The sequence below is a fragment of the Natator depressus genome, chromosome 2 (assembly GCF_965152275.1).
Source record: "Natator depressus isolate rNatDep1 chromosome 2, rNatDep2.hap1, whole genome shotgun sequence".
NCBI classification, from domain to species: Eukaryota; Metazoa; Chordata; order Testudines; family Cheloniidae; genus Natator; species Natator depressus.
The window spans coordinates 171,234,300-171,256,540 of NC_134235.1; the positions used below are offsets into that span (position 1 = coordinate 171,234,300).

The 22,241-nt window shown below is 41.2% G+C and overlaps 1 protein-coding gene across 9 annotated transcripts in view; it reads right to left on the reverse strand.

Annotated features, from left to right (window-relative positions):
- The window catches only part of HECW1 (HECT, C2 and WW domain containing E3 ubiquitin protein ligase 1), a 348,636-nt gene that overhangs the window by 87,426 nt on the left and 238,969 nt on the right, over positions 1 to 22,241 (reverse strand). For 5 of the 9 annotated variants that reach the window (XM_074945287.1, XM_074945288.1, XM_074945289.1 and 2 more), the window contains 4 exons: positions 18,681 to 20,024; positions 14,938 to 15,039; positions 9,620 to 9,770; positions 2,563 to 2,693 (listed from right to left, as the gene is read on the reverse strand). In XM_074945287.1, the coding sequence (XP_074801388.1) occupies positions 2,563 to 2,693; positions 9,620 to 9,770; positions 14,938 to 15,039; positions 18,681 to 20,024 (1,728 nt within the window). The remainder of the gene's footprint in view (positions 1 to 2,562; positions 2,694 to 9,619; positions 9,771 to 14,937; positions 15,040 to 18,680; positions 20,025 to 22,241) is intronic. The other 4 variants (XM_074945292.1, XM_074945293.1, XM_074945295.1 and 1 more) reach the window with 3 other exon arrangements.

The window sequence follows — 22,241 nt, forward strand, 5'->3', positions numbered from 1 at the left end:
AAGCACTCAGCTTTGCACTTGTAGTTCAATTCCAGGTGCAAAAATGTGGATGAAAATTTTATGGGCACAAGATCTGCATGCAGAAGGGAGGGATGGCCTTTTCAAATTTGGCCCATACTATCAAAATTACTGTGACCCAGGAAGCCCCTCACTGCCAACTGGAAGTGGGCGCACAGTACATAACTCTCATTACACCTGACATACTCATTGCCCCAACTTGCTGTTATCATAATCTGTATCTAAAAGGTGTTGTGCAAGGTATATGCAAAATGGTAACATGCTGGTCATTAATATTATTGTGTTGTCTGTATGGGTGATTGCAGTGTGTTCCTAAAATGTACGTGGCAGACACTGCCTAAACCCAGCCTGTTCTAGACAAAGGAATGTTGTTTCTCCAGCTTGACTGTTTCCAATGTAAATTAAGCAAGGTGTGACCAAACATAACGAAAAGGACATTTACATGAAAGGTAAACAAATCCATTAGCCGAGCAAGTCGGGGAGATAACCACTTAACAATCTCCATGGAGGATGGAGGCTGCATCTCCAGGAAACCTTTCTGCCTCTTGAAACAGAGTCAAAGAACTTTGGGAAGATATAAGCAGAAGCAATAAGCTATCACCAGATGGATGCAAGGGATCAGAGCTATTGTAATTGAGAGAGTTTACTCATGGGGGTTGAAGTCTGAAGTCACTATAGGTAAGAAATGAGCTTAGACCAAGCTTGTATGCAGGGCAGTTGTAGCCGTGTCAGTCCCAGGATAGTCAAGAGACAAGGTGGGTAAGATAGTATCTCTTATTGGACCAACTTCTGATGGTGAGAGAGACAAACTTTTGAGAGCTCTGTGTGGCTCAAAAGCTTGTCTCTCTCACCATCAGAAGTTGGTGCAATAAGAGATATTACCTCCCCCACCTTGTCTAGACCAAGACTGTAACTTGCTAGAATTAAGTTTTTAGTCATGAAGGCGTGTTTTGTTTGTAATCTTTCCTCTCTTTCATTCTTACTTGAGATCATTTAAATCTATCTTCTTTGTTAATAAACTTATTCTTATCTTATTACAGAACCATATCAGTGCAGTGCATTAATATGAAGTATGGGTCCTCAGCCAAACTAACAAGCTGGTGAGCACGCTGTCTGTTTGAAGGCAGCAAATGCAATAACTTCTGTGAAGGTCCAGTGAGAGGAACTGGACACTGCAGGGGAGATAGTTTTAAATTTGGGGAGACGAGGGACTGTTGATGACACCCTGCAAGGAGTAACCATGCTGGTGGGAGCCAGGGTAAGATAATTGTGCTGTGAGCAGACTGCTTGTGTCGGGGCGTGAGTCAAACCTACACAGCACAGATGCCCCCAAGGTTACAGGTCGGCAGTAACACAACCCTGGCTGATCTGGATGAACCCCTGTCATAAATATAAAGGGAAGGGTAAACACCCTTAAAATCCCTCCTAGCCAGAGGAAAAAACCCTTTCACCTGTAAAGGGTTAAGAAGCTAGGATAACCTCGCTGGCACCAGACCAAAATGACCAATGAGAAGACAAGATACTTTCAAAAGCTGGAGAGAGGGAGAAACAAAGTCTCTCACTCTGTCTGTGTGTGTGATGCATTTGCCGGGAACAGAAAGGAATGGAGTCTTAGAACTTAGTTAGTAATCTAGCTAGATATGCGTTAGATTCTGTTTGTTTAAATGGCTGAGAAAATAAGCTGTGCTGAATGGAACGGATATTCCTGTTTTTGTGTCTTTTTATAACTTAAGGTTTTGCCTAGAGGGATTCTCTGTTATGAATCTGATTACCCTGTAAGGTATTTACCATCCTGATTTTACAGAGGTGATTCTTTCACTTTTTCTTCTATTAAAATTCTTCTTTTAAGAACCTGATTGCTTTTTTCATTGTTCTTAAGATCCAAGGGTTTGGGTCTGTGTTCACCTATGTAAATTGGTGAGGATTTTTATCAAGCCTTCCCCAGAAATGGGGTGTAGTGCTTGGGGGGGGGGGGATATTTTTTGGGGGAAAGATGTTTCCAAGCGGGCTCTTTCCCACTTATATATCTGTTAAACGCTTGGTGGTGACAGCAATAAAGTCCAAGAGAAAAAGGAAAATAGTTTGTACCTGGGGGAAGTTTTAACCTAAGATGGTAAAAAATAAGCTTAAGAGGTTTTCATGCCTGTCCCCACATCTGTACCCTAGAGTTCAGAGTGGGGAAGGAACTTGACAACCCCCATTGTGTCACAATCACACTATCACCAAAATGAAAGTGTAGCTACTGTAACTGCAAGCTTGAGAAAATAGGCACTTTCTCCATTTGCATGTATAATACGTGAACATTCAAACCCAATCTATTGTAAAAACACTTTGTCTAAGTAAGGACTCATTAAAGGAGCCTCCTAACCCTTGCTTATTTCCTTCTCAGGATCTATTCACGCTCTATACTCTTTCCTTTCACTTAGCCATTTCTGCTGTAAAGTACTGAAGCCTGAGTCTTCATCAGGGCACTGTGTCCAGCTTGTTTCCCAGAATGGAATGCCATCTAGTGCCACATACTGGTAATAGCTTCCTCTCCCATACCTGAGTTTGGCTGGGAAGAGTCTACCTCAGAGTCACTTCCTCCTCCAATGGAGAGCCTCTCGACTCTGTTGTTCACAATAGCATCATCCTCTGGCCTCTCTGTTGCAATAGTCCGCTGAATATTTTGATACCTGCATTTTTGTGCGAAAGAAAAAAGGTAATTTAGCTATACGTTTTAGTGGAATAATGGTACAAAGCATTTTGCTGCTCACAAAAATGCCTTTCTATCTCTTAATGAGTTGGAAAAATCAATACTTTTGAACAATTAAAATATTGCTAAAATCTGCATGTACTTTTAAAGCACCAATGGGCCTGAGTCTTCCCTGTCTTGCACCTGTGCAAATCACCCACATTCCACAGGGATCAGTAACTATACAAGGTGAAAGGCAGGGAAGAAGCAAGTCCCAATTTGTCATAGGTTGACATAATCAATCAAACAGGGCCTGATCCTCTGATGTGCTGAGTGTCCTCAACTCCCAACAATTGCAATGGCAGTATGCTCAATGTGTTCAACACTTCACAACCTTGGCTCCATAACCATTCTTCTTTTTTTACTAATCATTATTATTAGTCATGTTTGTTGTGGTAGTGCATAGGGACCAGCCGAGAACAGGCTCATTGTGCTAGGCACTGTACAAACCCAGAATAATGCACAATCTCTGCCCCAAAGAGCTGACAATCTATTAGATAAAACAGACACAGGGAAGAGGAAAGTGGTGTAACACACAAGCAGAGTGAACAACATAAGGGCAGGACATGTCCTGTTAGTTCCATGCTTTTTTTGTGTGTGTATGGATTGAATTTGTTGATAAGCTGAAGGGAAAGGGTTGGAGGGGACAGAGCAGTGTTTAATTTGTGCCAGGGTTTGCCAGGACTGAGCCCTGGCACCTCTGGGCTTGGCAGTTCATAGCCCTCTGGGCTTGCTGCATCAGTTATGAATGTAAAAAAATTGCTTGAGCCCTGGCATCTTTCATTACAAATTAAGCACTGGGACAGAGCTGGTGAGAACAAGGAGGGAAACGAAGAGGCAGGTGTGGACTGAAGCTTTTAAAACCTTTTTCTCTGTTATGGCAATTTCATGTTTGACTTCAAGTGAGACTACTCTTGGGCTTAAAGTTAAGCAGGTGCTTAAATACTTTGCTGGATCAGGGCCAGAGTGTTAATGACATTGCAGGTTTGAGTCCCATAAAGGATGTTTTTGTGTTTGTTTAAAATATGCAGTATACAGTACTAATTCTATATATTGTAAAACAGAGATAAATAATGTGGGAAGTCAATCCTGCTGTAGCCATACTGGTGACTCATTCATTGAACATTTGATAGACTAGGGGTGAGAGAACCTCCATAGCTTCTAACCTTTATGTTCATGACCAGGCCCCAGCCTGGGATTCTGATAATGTATGTCAAGAATGTGACAAATTTTAAATTATTTAATGAGAAATATTTTTAAAAATTATAGATATCTATCTTAATCATTTTAACTAGCTTCTGCCCCACCCTGATATTTTTAAACACTTTTTTTGTTGTCTCATTTTCATTAGCTCTCAGCATTCATAATGGGCCAGATCCCCACCTGGCATAAATCCATGTAGCTTCATTGATTCTATCTGATCTTTGGCCCAAGGTTCTTTGTCTTTCTTTTTTTCTAGTTTCTGTTCTTCTTTCTTTCATCTGTATGACTCCAGACTTATGAAGAGTATCCCTCCATTTTTCTTTTTTTTTTCTGTTTTTTTAAATATGCATTTATGCCAAGTTAGGTTTTTTTGGCCTGAACTCAAGGGGTTAATGTCTTCAAAGTGCCATGACATCTCTGAAGACAAGTAGTCTGGACCTTGGTTTTACATCCCATTCAAAAGATAGCATCTCCAACAGCATATTAACTCTCAACAAGTTACTGGAGTTTAGGCTAAATTATGGAAAATGGGTGAAAATTTAATGGATTTATACTTGACTAACACAGTAGTTTTCATTTCCCTCAGTATTCCAAGTTTTCCTTTAATGTAGCTTTTAATAGCTCAATAAATAACATTTAGAATTGGTTAAAGTAAGAGAATTGGGGATTTTTGTTTTTAGATAAACATACACCTTATAAGCAAATTATTATAGTAGATTTCACAACTACATTAATTTACCTCTACTTTCCCCCCCTACTTCATAAGAAGCTTTTAAAATTTTTATTCACTTGACTGTAGGCTAATTGAGTAAACTTTCCACTCCAATACTGTAGGAGTTTTACAACACCCTTATGCAACAGCAGAGAAGAAAAAAGTAGTTAATATAGTCAAAAGTTTTATATATATGGTAACTGTAGCTTCAATTTAATTAGATGTTAGAAAATCCCCTGCTGGCAAACTTTACACAGTAATGCTAGCTGTATGCCAAAAACAGGCTCTTTTTTTGGGTCTAGATATTGTAAAATTCTTATATAAATACCAGAAAATGCCCATGTAATTGTGTTTAAAAAAAAAAAAACAAAACAACTTTGAAAGGGCAAAAGTTATGGGAATGCATTTGAAAATCGGTCCCTTTTCAGAGTGATTTGTCAAAGAAAGTGGTTTAGAAAAACCACAATAGAGGCTGTTTTTACTGTACTATTATCTAGTGTGTCATTTATTATTATTATTCATGTAAAGACAAGTCTAGTTTCACAAATGCTGCACAGTTTAACCAGATCACAGTGGATTGTTAACCATGTCATGTAATTTGAACAGTGGTGGCTGTTAACTGCTTCAGTAACTGGAGGAAAGGCAAGAAGTGCTGTAGTAAAGGAGGAAGACTCTTCTAATAAAGAAATATAGGGGTGTTTGTCTAGGTCCCAATCCTGCAAAATGTCCATTAAAGTCATTGGGAATCTTTGAGTACCCAGAGAATGAAGGATTAGGCCCTTGGAACAGAATACTCACAGGCATTCCTTTTAAAAACTAGATTTCCAATACTTTGTGGTTTTGGCAGGGCTGAAAATAGCAAGCTTTCCTAGTGATATTTTGGTATTTCCACTCCTTCTCCAAGATGAATCTAGGAAGTGGGAAGGTGAACAGATTTGTGTGGAAAGAAAGTAGACTGAGCTTTTTTTCAAACCTCAAAAGGTTTTGGGTTCCATTTTGTTTGAGTTTGGGGCAAAAGTTCAGGCTGATTTTAACTCTATCATCCAGGCTCTTTGTATACAGTTGCTTCACCACAAAAGGATTTTCAAGCAGAGTTACCAAAAACTGTTCCAAGCAATGAGGTTTGACCTACAATAACAAAACTTTTTTTTTAAATGGTTGTTGAAAATAATATTCAAGCCTAAGTAGTGGTTTTCAACAACAGCTTAAGAAAAGGTTTTTTCTCACAAGCTGGTAATCCAAGTTACCTGAATTTTTTGAATGAGCTAATCTTGAAACCTGTTTCAGGACAGAGATAATTTCTCTATTTCACCCAGCCATAAAATATAAAAATTGCTTCCCACTTCTGAAATACAGATTGGTGAAGTTTGTTGCAATGGCCAATTTGTATCCCTTTTGCTGGAATTTTTGGAAATATCCATGGCTACACATATACAAACATAGTCATAACAAGAGAAGCCTCCTAAAGACTTGGTGGTCTATTCAGCATTTTTACTTAATGGGGCTCTTTTACAGCAGAGATTAAAGAATTACCAGATGGCTTTTTTGTGCTAAGAAACCATGGGATTCCACAATTACTCAGTTGTAATGTGCTTAGTCTCCACTGGGAATCAAGTGAGGAGAAATATGCTACTAATGAAAATCCCCTCCACTTCTCACTATATATCCTAAATGCTAAAAATACCCATATACAAATGAGCAGCAAAGGTATTATTGGTTTAATTGCAGTGTATGAAATCATTAATGATCAAATCCTAAACCAAACATGGGTGGCAAGAAAGGAACCAAACTATATGAAAAAATGGAAAACTAAAATGTAAACCAAGGATGTCACTTCAGTGGTTCTCAACCAGGGGAACATGTACCTCTTGGGTATGCAGAGGTCTCCCAAGGGGTACATCAATTCATCTAGATATTTGCCTAGTTTTACAACAGGCTACTTAAAAGGCACTAGCAAAGTCAGTACAAAGTACAATTTCATACAATGAAATGTTTATACTGCTCTACATACTATACACTGAAATGTAAGTACTATATTTATATTCTAATTTTTATTTTATAATTATACGGTAAAAAATGAGAAAGTAAGCAATTGTTCAGTAATGGTGTGCTGTGACACTTTTGTATTTTTATGTCTGGTTTTGTAAGCAAGTAGTTTTAAAGTGAGGTGTAACTTGGGGGTACACAAGACAAATCAGACTCCTGAAAGGGGTACAGTAGTCTGGAAAGGTTGAGAGCCACTGACTTAGGCCATGTCTACACTAGCACTTATATTGGCAAAACTTTTGCTGCTCAGGGGTGTGAAAAAACATAAGTTTTGCCGGTATAAGCATTCACATGCACAGCGCTATGTCAGCGGAAGATGGTCTCCCACCACCACAGCTACCGCCACTCATTGAGCTGGTTTTATTATGTCGACAGGAGAGCTCTCTCCCATCGACATAACACAGTTACAGCTGTGCCGCTGTAAGAGCACTTGTGTAAGTGTAGATATGGCCTAAGGGTATTGCCAATTAGTCTGAGCTAGCTAACACAATTGTCATGTCTAGTTTAGACACTCACCAACGTTTGTTCTGGTTGGTTGTGGCTCACCCAAGAGAGTTGAACCTCATGGAACAAATGGTGACTGTCTACAATAAATTTATGATAGTATTCATTAGCTCAGCTTAATTGGTAATCAATTAACTCAAGTTACAGCACAACAAAAAACGATAATTTACACAGGCCCTTAATGGCTGCGGACAACATCTATCCAATTCACTGCAAGGGGTTTCTAGAAATGCCTGTCTTTTTTTTTTCTTTATACGTTAATATGGTAGCTTGGCACCTTCTGAGGAAAATTATAATTAAAACAAACTATTGCAAGTCTTACCACTATAAACAAAACTACATATGCTAGTCAAATGCCCACTCTGTGCCCAGCATGATAGGTTTGGAGAGAAGAGGAGGACAATTCCTCATGGACCTGTTTGTGGTTATGATCTGTTTTGCACAACAGACATTTTCAGAAAGCTAGTTAGCCCTTAGGAAAACTCCCTGATGGCTGTCATCTGCGACCATTTTCTCCCTACAAAGGATCTGAGTAACTGCCATATTATTTTCCTGCCATGGAAAGAAGGACCATTGAAGCTCCCTCTGTCTCCTAGCTTGGCACTCTGATGATCCCCAAATGATGTTTTTAAAGTACTAGAAAAACCCAAACCGACCTTCATGCCATTTTAAAGCCTATAATCAGAGGATAACAATTTCAGTCTTGCTTATTTAAATAAGAAACTATATTATTACAGTAAGCAGGGGCAGAGGATGAGAAAATGTTTTCTGAGGTAATAGTGGAAGTTTATTGCCCAGCTATTTATTTCTTTTACTCTTCTCCCCTCAATTTAATCTGAAATGCAAAGAAACAAAGGAAACTGTAACAAATCTGTGTGTGTAGAGTAGTAGTTGAACAGACATTGCTATCAGTGATAAAGTTCCCTCATTTGGAGGGAGACTCCCTCTCTCAGGATTCATTTTAAGGAAGTGTTTCTGGTTTCCTCCAGCTGTGCAAAGGGCTTTGAAATGTCTTTCAGTGGGATACTCCTTAGCACTCATTATTTCAAACAAATATCTCATTCATGCTGTGTCACAGCTTGTCAACCTTGCTGATGTCAACAGCTACATGTTGGTGCTTCCCAATCCATGGACCTGGCCGCACTTGGGAACCACTAGAGCTCTATAGTGGGGACATAATTCCAACTGTATGACCATCCATAACATTCAGCCTGCATCACTGGTGGAGGAAAAATTACAAAGGGAGGCTCTCACCAACTAGAGCTGTTGCTTTCCTGACCTCATCTCTGAATAGCTCCCATAAGACTGGGGTAGGTGTATAGGTGTAGCAGCTGGAGGAGCCGAGTAGAGGTCTGGATGCTGACGCACCTCAAAGCTGTGGGGCTGAAGCCTGAACTCAAAGCCTGATTGCTTGACTTCTCTTCATATTCTCATCCAGACAATGTCCTCTCTGTTCTCATAGGTAACACTGAAGCTCTGAAGGATCCTGCCTTCGCACCCTTACCTGGACTGATCCTTCCCATAAGTGGTGGGAGGAAAAGTGAAGGGAAACCATTATTGGACCAACTTTTGTTGGAGGAAGGGACAAGCTTTTGCACTTCACAGAGCTCCTTTTCTTCAGGTGTGGAGAAGGAAACTAGAGTGCCCAAGCAAAATACAAGGTCGGACAGATGGTTAAGTATAAGGGGCTCACACATTGTAAGAGACCACTTAAAATGAAGTGGGCAATTAAAACTTCAGCAGTCCTAGGAAAAAGGAGCATTAGTAGGCAGCAGGGTGTGTTACGTGTTGTTGCAATGGGCCATAAAACTAGTGTCTCTGTTAACTCTGCTGGACACTAAAAAACATGCATTTATGTATTTAAGTTCCCAGGCTTGTCTTTTGAAGGTGTTGTAGAGGTTTCCTTTGAGGATGAGGACTGAGCACATGTCACTCTGTGCAATGTACTATGTTCACTTTGCATCTCTAGACTGTAATCTGTTTGGTCAGGCACTTTGCTATTTTTAAACACCACCTCCTGTTGTAAAGTACCTTATGGACTTATGGACTTATGGCACTACATAAAATACTAATTAAAAAGTACAGTGTTTTATCATTGTAAAGCCAGCCTGAAAGTAGCACTGAAAACTGTTTCAATTTATTTTGGGCTCCCAAATTGCCAGTGCTAAAAATGTCACCTTTTTGAAAGCAAGATGCTAACCATGCACCAGCAGTAGGTTCTGACCTGCTAATTGTTGTTCAACATTGTACCTTCAAATATCTCATAGCTTATTTATGTTGAACGTTTTAGTCATTTCAGGAACATTTCAGATGCTGGTTTGGAATAACATGAGTACCATTTCTCTTAACTAGAACATTTTCGTGGTGGTGGTGGTTTGGGATTTCAGTCCAGAATTACTCACCGCCGATTGAGCTGCTCCATTTGTTGGATTGAACCAGATCTGCGTATTCCGTCTGGAGTGGCTGCTGCTGTGGGGCGCTGCCATGTTGTGGTTCGATTCACGTGATCCACATAAAATACCCTTCCATGGCTGTCTATCCGAGCTTCCCAGTCTAGTATTAAAAAAGAAAGGAAAGGAGGAAGCCATCAGTTTGAGAAATTTCAGAAAGCCTAGATGCTCATGAGATACATGTGTACATACATACACACGAACATCTGAGCTGGCAAACTGGGTCAGACCAATGGTCCATCTTGCCCAGTATCCTGTCTCGAACCAGAACTTGCCCAGTGTCCTGTACCAGAACTGCAGGAGAGTGTACAGAACAGAGCAATTAAGGAGTGATATACCATGTCTTCCACTCCCAGCTTATGATAGTCAGAAGTGTAGGGTTGTCCGAGCACGGGGTCGCATCCCTGACCATCATGGCTAGACTAATAGCCGTTGAAGGAGGTATCCTCCATCCAGTTCTTTTTTTGAACCCGTTTATACTTTTGGCTACAGCAATAAGTTCCACAGGTTTGTTGTATGTGTAGTATACATACATAAATATTACTTCACACAGAGCCTACAGTCACCCTGTGGAATTCATTGCCACAGGCCATCAATAATGAGTGAGACACAGTGACTATTTTTAAAAGGGACTGGATAATTCTATAACCATTAATGCCTCTTATAGTTCTGCTTCTTGAGGTGAGTAATCAAATTACATGCTTTAGAGCATAAAAATTTCCCCATGTAACGCTCACATACAGCATTGTACAACTGGCTATATTCATTGTGGATGGGAAAACCATAAGGAATTGGCTACTGGTAGCCAGGATGCTAGGCTTGGTGGATCAGTGATTTAATCTGGTGTGGCAAGTCCTATGTTCACTTTTTTTATGTTTCAGAATAAACTTGATAGTGGGTTTTTTTAAGCTTTCAGAAGGATAATACAGAGCAGCGTAAGGCCCTCTACCTAAAACTTGTCACAGACTGGTTGGACATATTTTTTTTTTATTTTTTAAATCTATCACTCTAATAAGGACCAGATAGCTGAGGAAATTGGTAACAAGATACTGAGCCTTCCACCCGCACGTCTCTTGTTAAAATTACGTCCAAGTTGACCAGAAGTGTAACCAAAAGCCCATACCCATCTGATGGCTGCTTGTTGGCTTGCATGAAATACACTGGTAGTTAAAAGCATCAAGAGCACTGGTAAAGGTCTTAGGAATAAGAGGAAATTTAAGAAGTGAATGAGCTAATCAAATTCTACATAAAAAAACCTTAGAATTTTTTGAGTGAAGTTGCACAAATTTGATCTAACTACACTATTGTTACACAAAGATCCATCAGCTGATGACATAGCTGTACAGTAATATATATTCCCCCTCCTGGAGCACATCTGTACCCCCAAGAGTGGTAAAGTCCACTTTTTTCCCCTCTGTGTTCCACCTTAGGACCAGGGGTTCTGGGTTCTTTGTGAACCTTCCCTCATACCCTCCAAAAGCAACAGAGAGCTGTGTTTCCTCCTACTGCATCTAGAATCCAACTCCCTGCAACCAGCTACCTTCCCCCAAACACTGTGCCTGATTAGTAAGGAAATAGACGATGCTTGCCCAAGCTAAGGTGCCATGCCTTATAATGTTATTAAAAATACCTTTGTTATCCATGTGGGTACCTGAGTGGGGGTCTGGGCAAAGGCTAACCAGCACCCAACACTCCAGATTGGAGCACCCAGATAACAATCTGAACAAAATCATGACTCTGTGTATAATCCGTAAACCCTAGGCAATGATGTGTCCTCCACTGAAACCAGCCTATAGGGACTCTTGAAGGACGCTGGTCAGTCAGGGCCTGTTGAAGAACTCTAAATTCCCAGATAACAGTTGACATCTCCTTGAGACATATCAGTTCACATTCTGTACTCTTGCTAACGCCAACCACACATACATTCACACTTCAGCAAAAACAATGTCACACAGAATGCATTAAGGTAGGTGTTACCCACAAACCCAACCGAATGTCACACTGCCTGAAGAAAGCATGTTACAATGTATCTACAATGGTAATCCAGCCTCTGAGCAGAAAGCATCCAGTCAAACCTAGCAGCAGCTGGATGTGTCCAGTGCTTGAGGTCACAGTGGAAACATCAGGTCAGGATAAAGGAGACACAGTGAAAGCTCAAGGAGAGCGTATGAGAATACATCTGCGGGGCGTCTTTGTCTTGTAGGGCAGGGGTCAGAGCCTTGTGCTACAGCATCTGACCCGAGAGAGTTGTGTGCGCTGATGTGACTATTCCTTGCCAACATATAAACAAAACTCACGGTTGGTTGATGGGCATTTATTTCCCTCCCACGCAGCATTACCATCACACAGGGGAGTAAGTAATTCAAATGGCATACAACACAGAATTTGTGGTAAGATGAATGGATGGCTGCATAGATAAATGCATAGACTGACAAATAGACAGAGGCCATGATTTTGAGCTCCGTCCCAGCCCCTTTATGTTGCTCCAATGATATAAAGGGTCCAAAAACCAGCCAGCTCACCACATGTGGGAATTACCCCTTAGCAGAGGGTTTCTCTGGGCAGTATAGGGCTGACATTATGGCCCTACTCCTTATAACTTCAGAGTAGGGGCACACCAGGAGATAGCCTGGGATCAGGAGAAAGTGAGGCCACTGTGCTCTGCACTCCAATTATCCTGGGCTGCCAGATGGCCCTTTGGGACCACTGCAGCCCTAGGTACATTACACCACATTACATCACATAAGTAAGAGTATTACATTACTCTTACTTACACCATGAGCCAAACCTGTCCCTGGCAGACCCACAACCCCGGAGGGACAAAGTCACCTTGCTACTCTTTACATCCCTGTCTGTGGTACATCTTCTAAGTGGTGCAGCTCAGTCAAAGAAAAAGTTCTCATCAGGACTAACAGAATAAACTAAATTTTGAAGTCAAATTGTTTTGGTGCTATGATCAAGCAAGACTGACTACAAGAGGAAAACCACCTCACTTTTTGAATCTACCTGTCTCCCAAAAGCCTTTAACTGATTTTCCTGAAACCTCACAAAATATTCTACCATGAGCTAAAATCTGGCATGTGATATTTCAGGCACATGGATTTGGCTATGGGAATGTTAAGGTTCAGTCGATATTGTTCTTGTAATGATGGGAAATGATCTTCAACCATAACTATGGACAGACTCTGGTGTCTCCTCCTTTTAGAAGCTCTCAACATTGTTCACTGTAGACCTGATTAAAATGAATAATCTCTCTCCATGGGTGTGGTTTGGGAGGAGCATGAGGGGCACTGTCCCTCCCCCAAACTGCGTGTCTCGGGCAGGCGTTGCCCTCCAAACATGGCATGTTGGCGTGGCTGGAGCTGCCCCTGCCACGTCTCTCTCTCATATTTAAGAGTGATTTAGTTGTGATAAGCAAGGGAAAAGGGTCTTTCTGCAACACTGGAAAAAGAAAAATCTTCAGATCAGACCTCAGTTTGTACTTCTCATGGGCTTTAAAAATGTCATAGATTGTACTGGGAATTGCATGGATATCAACTGAGGAATTATTTAATTCAATTTCTTTAGCAAAAATTCATGTGGCACTGCACATTGAAGAGGGATATATTCAGGGACAAAATACTTTACATGTATTACAAGTAGGATATAGTGTAGCTATCAAAATAATGGGTGCATTATTAAATAAATATTACTATCAGATGATTGTACTTTTGCTTTTGTGTAGATTAAACTCCATCATAATTGCCTTCATTAGGAGCAACTACTTACCTTTTGAGGCTGGTGTTAAAACGGAGGTGGAATGTATTAATCAAGCCATAGGGCTGAACTTGAATGTCTCCGATCAGTGCATGGATTAGAGTAAATTTCATTTGCATGGCTGCTGTCAGTGTCCTATTAATAGGTAGTGTAGCTGGAAATTTCTCCCCTTCACAAAGTGGTGAGGTAAGATTAGGGGGAAGAGAAATATTTACTTATTACAGATGTAACTGTTCCTAATTCATCATTCACTGGTAGGCCACACAGTGCCCCTAATAAGACTTCATGGGGCTGAAGGCAGTTGGATCATTCACCACTACTGTATAACTGATGCCAGCATCGAGTGGAATTTTCAGCTTAGGAAATACTAACAACTTGGTGCATAAATGATTTTTTTTTTAAGGACACCATAGGCCAAAAGGCTACATTCTTTACTCAGGCTGAGAAGAAAATAGATTTGTTTTTAAGCCTGGTTAGTTTTCAAGATGCTGAGCATTTTTTCCTGTTAAACCATGTGCTAAACTCGAAAGATGATACACTATGTGTTGTAGGGCAGAGAGTGCGCTCTACTGGACAAATAATGCTAATGCAAAAAGTTAAAAGCTATGAAATCCTCCCCAGTAAAGTGCAGAAGTGCTCTTATATGGAAGCACAAAAACATGCAGATAGAGAAAGCTGTAGGTCCATACGTCAGTCACTCTGCTTCAGAGCAGAGACCCTCACATTAACTGTTAGAGGGGGCACTGCAATTGAAATGTGACATCACTAGAATGTGACCTACCTTGTCCCTGTCTTCTCCTCTTATCACTCTGATTAAGAATTGCTACCTGTCTCAATTTTTCAAAAGAGAATCCTGATTTTGAGAATGCCTGGCATTGCAAGCAAGGCTGCAAGGACAAGACAGCATCCCAAGCTGTCTTTTGAAGCTGACACAGGGTATGTCTACACAGCAAAAAATTACCCATGGCAGTAAGTCTCAGAGCCCAGGTCAATTGACTCAGGCTTGCAGGGTTACAGCCTGAACCCAATTGTCTATGTTACTACTTTTAGCCCCACAGCATGAGCTCCGCAAGCCCACCACACTTGACCTGGGCTCTGAAACTCTGTGTAGACATACCCATAATGTGCCACAGAGATGCAACGATTAGGCTAGAGGACAAACATTAAAGACAATAAGACTACTTTGCCCTTACAATACACACAGCCTTTCATTGGAGGAGCTCAAAACACTTTTACCACCTCACAACGTTCCTCTGAGACACTGAAGTGTTATTATCCCCATTGTATAGATGGGGAAACTGAGGCACAGAGCAGTTGTGTGTCTTGCCCAAGATGACATGGTGACACCTACAGTAAGGACCAAATAAGGAAAATAAAAGGACACATTAAGTGGGTTTGGAACAAGGTGGATGCAAGGGATGAGGAGATTATTTAGAGACATACTGACCTGTACACTGTTTTAGGTTAACAGGAAAGGTTGAAAAAAATAATACATTTAAAAAACTAAAGCTTACTTGGTGGAAGAGGCTCATCAATAGTTGGATAGTGATGGTGGTCAGGCCTCAGGGAAGGAAGCTGGCTGACTGGCTGAGAATTATGGAGTAAAGGACAATCACCTATGGACAAGATATTCAAGATATTCATATTCATTCACTGTTTTGGCAAAAAGTGGTTTAAAATGCACTACTGTAAAACAAGTTACTAAAAGAACTGAAAAACAAAAACAAAACCCAACAAAAACAAACAAAAAAAAACAGGGCAGGCAACCACCTGGTGTATTAGCTGCTATGGCTTATTCATATGTCCAGGCACGGTTTTACTAACTTACATGGCAAAGAATTATTAAAATAATGCAGATAAGGATCCGATCTTGGGCTTGAGCACCTAATAAGAAATGATGGGCTAGATTCTGGACTCATTTACTCTAGATTTACACCAATGTAAGTGAGGGGAATCAGGATTGATGTCTGAGAAGTACTTCATAAATGCTACCAAGTGCAAGGTTTTGGGAGTTCCTGCAGGAACTTGGAAGGACCATACAAAAATCCCAGCTCCAACCTTGCATTCATTCCAGCTAAATGCCGAGAGCTACTTTCTTTGCTATTACAAAAGCCTCCTTTAGAGCAAATCCACAAGAGTGTATGTGAAGTGGTGTGGCAGGATTTTGCAGTCCCTGCAATGCAGAAGGCATGCATCTGCTGTACTTTTAAAGTCATGGAAACTAGAATACAAACAGTTCAAAATTCAAACTGTCAAGTTTGAGTGGAAGGTGGGGAGAGTGAGAGAAAGACCAAAAACATAGGAGAGAGGTGGGGTGAGGAGAGCAAAAGATAAGAAGACACAGGAAAGAAGGAACCTGAGATAAAGAGGGGGGAGACCTGAAGTACAGAAAGAGAAGAGGCTGAGAGATACTGTAGATGGGGCAGAGGAAGATTTTTTGAACACTGTATTGTATTAAATATGTACCTATATACATACATCCAAATGAAAACTGTACATATTTCCATCCTGGCGTCCTGGTGATGTGAATAAATTACTCAGCATTTGTGACATCACTAGAATCCTTTCAGGAACTACAATCTTACTGTGGGGAGGTCACATTATTCCTTATGTTAGAATTGAATGTGAGCACTTGGAACCCATACTTTTGCACTTCATGGGTACTAGAATTCAGAGAATATTTGCCCCAGTCCTTTCTTAAAATCTTTGTAGCTCATGAAAGCTTATGCTCAAATAAATTGGTTAGTCTCTAAGGTGCCACAAGTACTCCTTTTCTTTTTGAGAATTATATACTGTATCCCACTGCTGGTCACTTTTTCAAGCTGTGTGACAATAGTTTTCCTACTGAAACCTTCAACTCCAGAAAGCATAAATAATTTACCGCGGGTATAAAACAGATACAGTTAAAATCCAAGGTAAGCTTAGAAACAAAGTGATCTTTAATGCTTGTGATATTGCCAGAAAATTATACCACTGTATTTAAAAAAAGAAAAACAGGATAGAACCATACAAATAATGTTGATTGGTTTAGCCACCTTTCATGTCTAAATCTTACCACTCTATAAAAACAAGCTATATCTTGCCATCAAAGTATAAATTAAAAAATGTTATCTAAAATATATTCCCCCTTAAACTGCCAATATGTAGAATATAAATATTACATGGAAAGGCAGAAGGGAATTTTGTATGTGAATTTAATACACTTTTTTTTGTAAAAAAAAAACTTGCACCATTCACTAATGAAAAAAATTACCTGGACAAAATGTAGGTAAAGTTACACACGCACCTGGGTGCTCTCATGATATCACACCCCTCTGAAATGTCTTCAGTAAAGCCTCTAATAAGTGTATAGACACATCTCACAGTTACATGTCCCCTCTCTTTGAATACAAAGTAGAATTATTTTAAATTACTATGCAGTGCTGCAAACACATCTGTAATAATGGTTAAATTTTCCTGTTGCTACAGTTGTCACCAATTGCCAGATTATCAGTCTGCATTTCTTTACTTACCTCACCATAATTGACTCCCCCTAGTCAAGTTAGTTACGCCAAGCCAGCTGAAGCATGGGGTGTCAGTCACCTGGAGCAGATGAAGGCGACCATATCTACTGTACTTTTAATAACCACCAAATAAATTAAACAATGTGATCAACTATTGAAACATCTCACACAATATTAGAAGAACATGGTGAACTAACCAGCAATGCTGTCCTTCTCTTGTATTCTCTCTCTACTAGCGAAAGTAAAGCCACAGTGAACATTCTACAGTGCCCTTTAAATATACTCAAGGGACATCTCCAGAAATCTGAAGCTTAATATCAGAGTACTGCTGAATCCATTTTTATGAGGGCACAAACTCTGTTCTCTTTCTCTGTATGTACACACACCACAAAACAAACAAAAAAGCCACACGTGCACCCTTCTGCACACACACACACACACGAATACTGTCTACACCGAAAGAGCCTCATGTACAGTGAAGAGTGCCCATGTTACTGAGTGTTTCTCTCATCTCTGTTGCTGTGTAGTTCTGGGAATTTTGATTCTTTGGACTAAATCCTGCACTACAGAGCAAATAATTAAGGGTATGCAGTACATAAATGTTTGGAAGGAGGCCCAAAACTGGCATATCCAGGACCATGCCAGGGTAGGGAGATCCTCTGGTGGCACAGTGACTCATGCACCGCTGCTATTTCTGTTGGACTAGGGGATGTGGCTGGGGGAAGGATGGCATGGCTGGGGCCGGTGATCCCTCGTGCAGCCATGGTGAGCAGCTAGTGTAAATCAGGCTGGAGGAACATTCTAGCACAAGATTGGGGAACACAAGGACTACCTTTACAACCCCTCTTTTCCCCTTTGCTGCACACTCTGTGGCTGTAGCCAAGCATCTGAACCTGTACTTCTTCAATCTCAAAAAATCAGTACACAAGCTGAAGAAAAGACAAGTGATTGAACTCACTGGAGTAAAGTGAGTGACGCCAGGGAGGAACTGAACACAAGGAATTGAAGTGTCCAAGAATAAAAAGAACTAAACAACTATGATGACAGCATAAACAGACAATGATATATATCTATACGCAGTATACCTACAGAGACATGTGGTGATAGGAACTGTATTTGATAGTTATGCATCCAAGGAAATACGATCTGTCGCAAGTGAAATCTGAGGTTGATTTGGGTGAATGTAGGGGGACAAGGTTAGTAAATTGGGTTTATAACAGAAAGCAGACTCAACCTAAACTAGAAAATACTAGGATTTCTCCATAATATACTCTCTGTGTGTATGGATTGTATATATATTACATACACACACATATTGGGCCAGATCCTCAGTTGCTGTAAATCAGTTGATTTACTCCAGTTCAGGATCTGCCCCTTCATAAACACACACAGATCTTCTTGTCATTTGTAAGACACACGGTAGCACACAAGATATGTAACACTGAGAAATCCCTTGGAAGTAGGGTCAGACTGGTAGAACTGGTGATCCTAATTTTGACCTGATGTGTAAGATGCTATATTTATTATTATACTATTTAACAGAAACTGACGATAGAAGTGCTGATCTCTGATTTGTTTTTTTCAGCACAGCCTCAATTATCCAACCCCCCCAATACCTAATACAGGTCACGTCTCCCATATATTTATTAATAATACTGAGAATTCCTTTTTTATCTGCAACTTCGATTATCTGATGCCTCTGCTGACATCCAGATAATCAAGGTTGTTCTGCATATTGAGTCTCAGAATCTAACCTTCTCTTCTGTTGCTCGGACCTGCTACTGGGGACTCTAGAGTTTCTGTTGCTCTTTGTGGATTCCCACCATGAGCTACGAGTTCATCTGGCCACTGGGCGGAGACATCCACTTGCTCCCTGTCCAGTTCAGGGCTTTGCACTGAATCTGGCACTGACTCAAAGGCACTGTTTTCCTCTTCCTCATCATCCTGTGAGGAAAAGACCGTGCTCTCAGAAATCTTTGCACTGTCAACAGAGGAGAAACGGGTATGGCTGGAAAAGCGATTGTTACTGTCGTAACAGGACGGGCTGTAGCAGGATGTGCTGTAGCAAGACGTACTGTAGCAGGACGTACTGTAGCAGGAGGTGCTGTAGCAAGAGGTGTCGCACTCATTGTCCCCATACGGTCTGGAACTTGATTCACTCTCGCTTCCAGTCATGGGATGTTCCCCATCCAACAGCTGCTCATTTAAGTCTGAGAGGTGCTCAATCGAGGTGCTGCGGGGCACAGTCCCGCGACTGAAATACTCATCAGTTCCACTTTCAGGAGGAGGATCTGCCGCTAGCGTCTCAGACTCGCTAACCACATCTTTCTCTGATGCTTCCTTCACTGTCGACTCTTCGTCATTCTCGCCGCCTCCCTGCTCCTCCTCTCCATCGCTACTCATCTGTGCTGAGGGCAGGCTGTGAAGCAGATTGTGGATCCGTATGTAGTGTGTGCGAGGGGTCTCAGGCTCACCACATGCTGATGCAATCACCGTCTCCAGTTCAGACACAGGAAGGGAGCAGGGCCTGTTTTTCCTCTTCCCTGTTGTTCTTAGCTGCAGCTTATTGTCTTCCTCCTCCTGGGCTGAAGCCCCTTCCTCATCCTGAATTTTCTCTAGGTCCTTGACAGTCTGTATGTCTGCACTCACCTCATCAGTATCTAGTGCTTCTACGCTGGTAAAGAAGTCGTCGTGTCCCTGAGTAACAGAATTGACTTTATTATTTTCCCTAACTTCAGTCTCCAGAGGAGGAGTGCAAGCCAGCAGAGCCAGTTGCTCAGAGAGGTCCATAGCACTCAGGGAAGGCAGCACTTCCCCTGGGATGGATTCCAAGGACTCAATAGCATCTGCTGGCCCTGCATCAACCTCCCTATTTCCTGCTCGCTCTTCATTTAAGCTGTTCTGGTTGACTTCCCCAGGGCTATCAACATTGACACCATTCACATTGCATCCATTTAGCTGCTCTGGAGCTGTACTTTCTGAGGTCACTGTGTCGGTGCAGGGAGGCTCACCAAGGATTTCCTCTGCAGCGCTGTTCACAGGGCTTTCCTGCAGTTCAGCTGACTCAGGATCTGCACTAATGGAGACTTCTTCATCATCTGCGTGCAACAAGAAAAGAAATTATTCCACTGCCACAATGATAGATACCCACCTCCACAACATACCTTTCAAGATCCATGGGTCCTACAAGTGCCTATCACAACATGCGGTGTATTTCATCCGGTGCACTAAATGCCCCAGTAACAACTATGTGGGTAAAACCAGAAAATCACCACACTCTCAAATAAACTCACACAGGAAAATGATAAAAAGACAAAAACACCATATTCACCCATGGGTGAACACTTTTCACAAAACAATCACTCCATATCTGACATCTCAGTCCTCATCCTCATAGGGAACCTGCACACACTTTCAAAAGACAAGCCTGGGAGCTTAAATTCATAATGCTGCTAGACACTAAAAATCATGGACTGAATAAAGAGATGGGATTTATGGTTTATTACATCTCTCTGTGGCCCACTAACCCCCCTTTTTTGTCCTATGACTGCAGAGGTGTTAACTGGCCACTTCACCTTGAATGGTCTCTTACAATATGTGTTAACTACTTATGCTAAACAGTCTGTTCCACCGGGTATTTAGCTGTGACACTCTGAGTACCTTTCCCAGACCCAGAGAAGAGCTCTGTGTAAACTTGAAAGTGTGTCTCTCTCACCTACAGAAGTTGGTCCAATAAAAGATAATCCTCACTCACCTTGTCCTCTAACAAGAGGCATTTACTGAATCAGGGGCATAGGTTGTGGGAGCACAAGCATCCACAGAAATCCAAGAAAATTAAAACCATACATTATCGTGTTACACAGATAGGTAACTAAACAGATTCTTGATTTTTCACTAGGAAATATCTGAACAATGTGTGTAACAATTGGCGGCCTAATCCCGGTAGTGTGTACACTGCTCTCCCTGCTGCAACCTGTGCCAGGACTCCTCCTTCCTGCGAATCCCCATCCAGGACACATTCTTATGGAAAGGGTTCAACCATTGCTCCCAGCCCCCCACATCCCATTACTGCTACTCCAACCCACACCTAATACTTCTCCAAAGAGGGGAACTGAACCCCATTTCCTCTTCCACCCTACCCTACTGGGAGGAAGGAATCCCCTCCCCAACACACACATCTTCTGACATTACTCTTGCCCACCCCACCTCCTCCCAGGGGTTACTCCCTACCTGACATAAAACCTGAGGATCCCAGTTGCAACCGACGTGCTTTCACCACCACCCAACTGGCCCAGTTATGCCCTGAAGGTGAGAAAGGGTTGCACAACAAGCAGGGATCACATTTTCCAACTACCAATATAACTATTTCCTTTCAAAGTAAGCACTCATAGCCTCACAGGGGCTCTGTTACAGAGGGACAGAAAGATTCCCTGGGCAGTACCATTGGATCCTCACACTGAAATCTAGCATCAAGGTGGCACCATCATTACAGGACTGACTAATAACTAGAACAGGCCAAAAAATGAGAACATTTTTTTTTGAAAATTTGCATGGAAAAATGTCAAAATCAGAAAATTTCCAAGCAGCTCTACTCCCCCTACTGAACATTTTATTCATAGGGTACTCAAACCCACAGGCCTCTGTGCAAGTAACAGAACATAGTTAATCACAGAAGCAAGATACTTATATTGATGGATTAAATACAGCATGTAAAAGTCCTGCTGGAAAGCTGAGATCTAAAACCGTGATAACAATTTCTTCCTCCATCCCATGGTTTCCCTTTCTCTGTCTTGTTGTGTATTATTATCTGTTTATTTATTTTGCTATTATGATGTTGCCCTCATTTCTCACTTAAAATTTGTTATGATCTGGAAAATACCTTCTCCCTTCCCCCCATCGACAATAGTCACAAACACAAGAACTAAATCAGTCTAAAACCATGTGTACCGTGTAAAGCAAAAACTTGGTGTGCCTGAAGGTTGGCTATGACACAATCAGAAACTCTATATGGTGCTATTTTTTTTGCGGCCAGTGGAAGAAGTAATGCTTAATGTGAGTCCTTGCTGATATTCAGAAAGGTCCTGATTCAACAACAATATCTCTCTATGCTATTCTGATATTGACATAACGGATTCTCAGTGGTGAGCTATGTGGAATACACAGCAGAAAAAGCATTTTTACAGAGTGGCTGCCAATAAATTCTTATTAGTGGACAAGACTGTGACTTGGAATATGTACCCTGTGAAAGGGAGTAAGCATGACCAAGAACCTCCTCCCACCCTTATATACCTATGTGGGCTAAGCACACCTTGGAT